General features: G+C 31.9%; 1 protein-coding gene across 2 annotated transcripts in view; it reads right to left on the reverse strand.

Moving 5' to 3' along the window:
* LOC106461537 (Down syndrome cell adhesion molecule-like protein Dscam2) overlaps positions 1-1232 on the reverse strand; it is a 97437-nt gene that overhangs the window by 16385 nt on the left and 79820 nt on the right. For both annotated transcript variants that reach the window (XM_022388526.1, XM_022388527.1), the window contains exon 21: positions 689-859. In XM_022388526.1, the coding sequence (XP_022244234.1) occupies positions 689-859 (171 nt within the window). The remainder of the gene's footprint in view (positions 1-688; positions 860-1232) is intronic.

The raw sequence follows: 1232 nt of genomic DNA on the forward strand, positions 1-1232 counted from the left end.
AAGACAACATATAAAATTTGCATCTGAATAGTTGTCCACTGCTCCTCACCATATCAACAAACCAAGCTTCGTTTATATATGATGCAAAACGTTTGAGAATTACATAGCTTATAGTGGTTTGTTAGTTTCTCGTCTATTTCAAGACTTTCCAAGCAAAATTATTTACTTAATATAATAAAACACTTAAATAAAAACAGGAAATACTTCGATGAATTACATAGCTATAGATAGCTATCTAAAGGTATTCGAGTACTTCTAAAAACTTACGGAGCAAAAGTAAAATACGTCAAAGGTCTATGGATTTACAATACTAAAATCCGGGGTTCGATTCTCCGGGATAGACAGAGCGCGGATAGCCAATTGTGTAGCCTTGAGCTTAAAAACAAAACAATAGTCTAAAAAAAGTTGATTCGATATTTTTGTTTTCTTCACCAAAGCGTGAAAATCAGTGAAGAAAAGATTATGTAGTAGCCTATTCTATTTTGTGATTCGTTAGTGGTGAGTAAAAAAACTAAACATTTAAATCAAACAAAATCTAAAAAAGTTGTTGCATGCATTGCTAAAAAAACTTACACCTATTTTGTTTTCTAAAATTTTCGTCTTTACTAACAAATCATCAGTCTAAGTTGTAGATAGATTAATATTTGCATATGATTTTTCTTATTTTTATTGGCTATAAGTTACGTACCTTCGTATGTATTAGATGAGGAAGATGACCGTCGCCGACAGACCACTAGAAACACAGACAGCGTCACAGCGGTCAACACTACAGCAGCACAACAGACTGGTATGATAACATATAAGCTACGATACTTACTTCTCCCGCTTCGTTCTGAAACTGTGTTTGGTATAATGGTTGCTGGAGGAAATAAACACGGAGACTACTGAGCAATCCAGTCACTGCATATAGTCGTAAAAACTAATTAAAACAGTTTCATTCTAACAGAAAGTGACCCAAATTTTGTGATATTAGTAAAAATCAAATGATACAGAATAATGTTGTATCACAATAAAATATACAGGCTATAAATAGGTTTAAGGCCTAATCACCTTTCAACTTAGTAACAAAAGATACATTTCTGCATTTGTTTTATATTTCTTTTATTAAATATAGTATTGTTACGTCTCTAGTCGTTTGTTAAGTTTCAGTAAAAAATGCTTTCCCAAGAAATTTTAGCGATACAAGTCCTTTCTTAAATAAAACTGGTTTATTCTTTCTGAATACAACTTTG

The sequence above is a fragment of the Limulus polyphemus genome, unplaced genomic scaffold (assembly GCF_000517525.1).
Source record: "Limulus polyphemus unplaced genomic scaffold, Limulus_polyphemus-2.1.2 Scaffold982, whole genome shotgun sequence".
Taxonomy (NCBI): domain Eukaryota; kingdom Metazoa; phylum Arthropoda; class Merostomata; order Xiphosura; family Limulidae; genus Limulus; species Limulus polyphemus.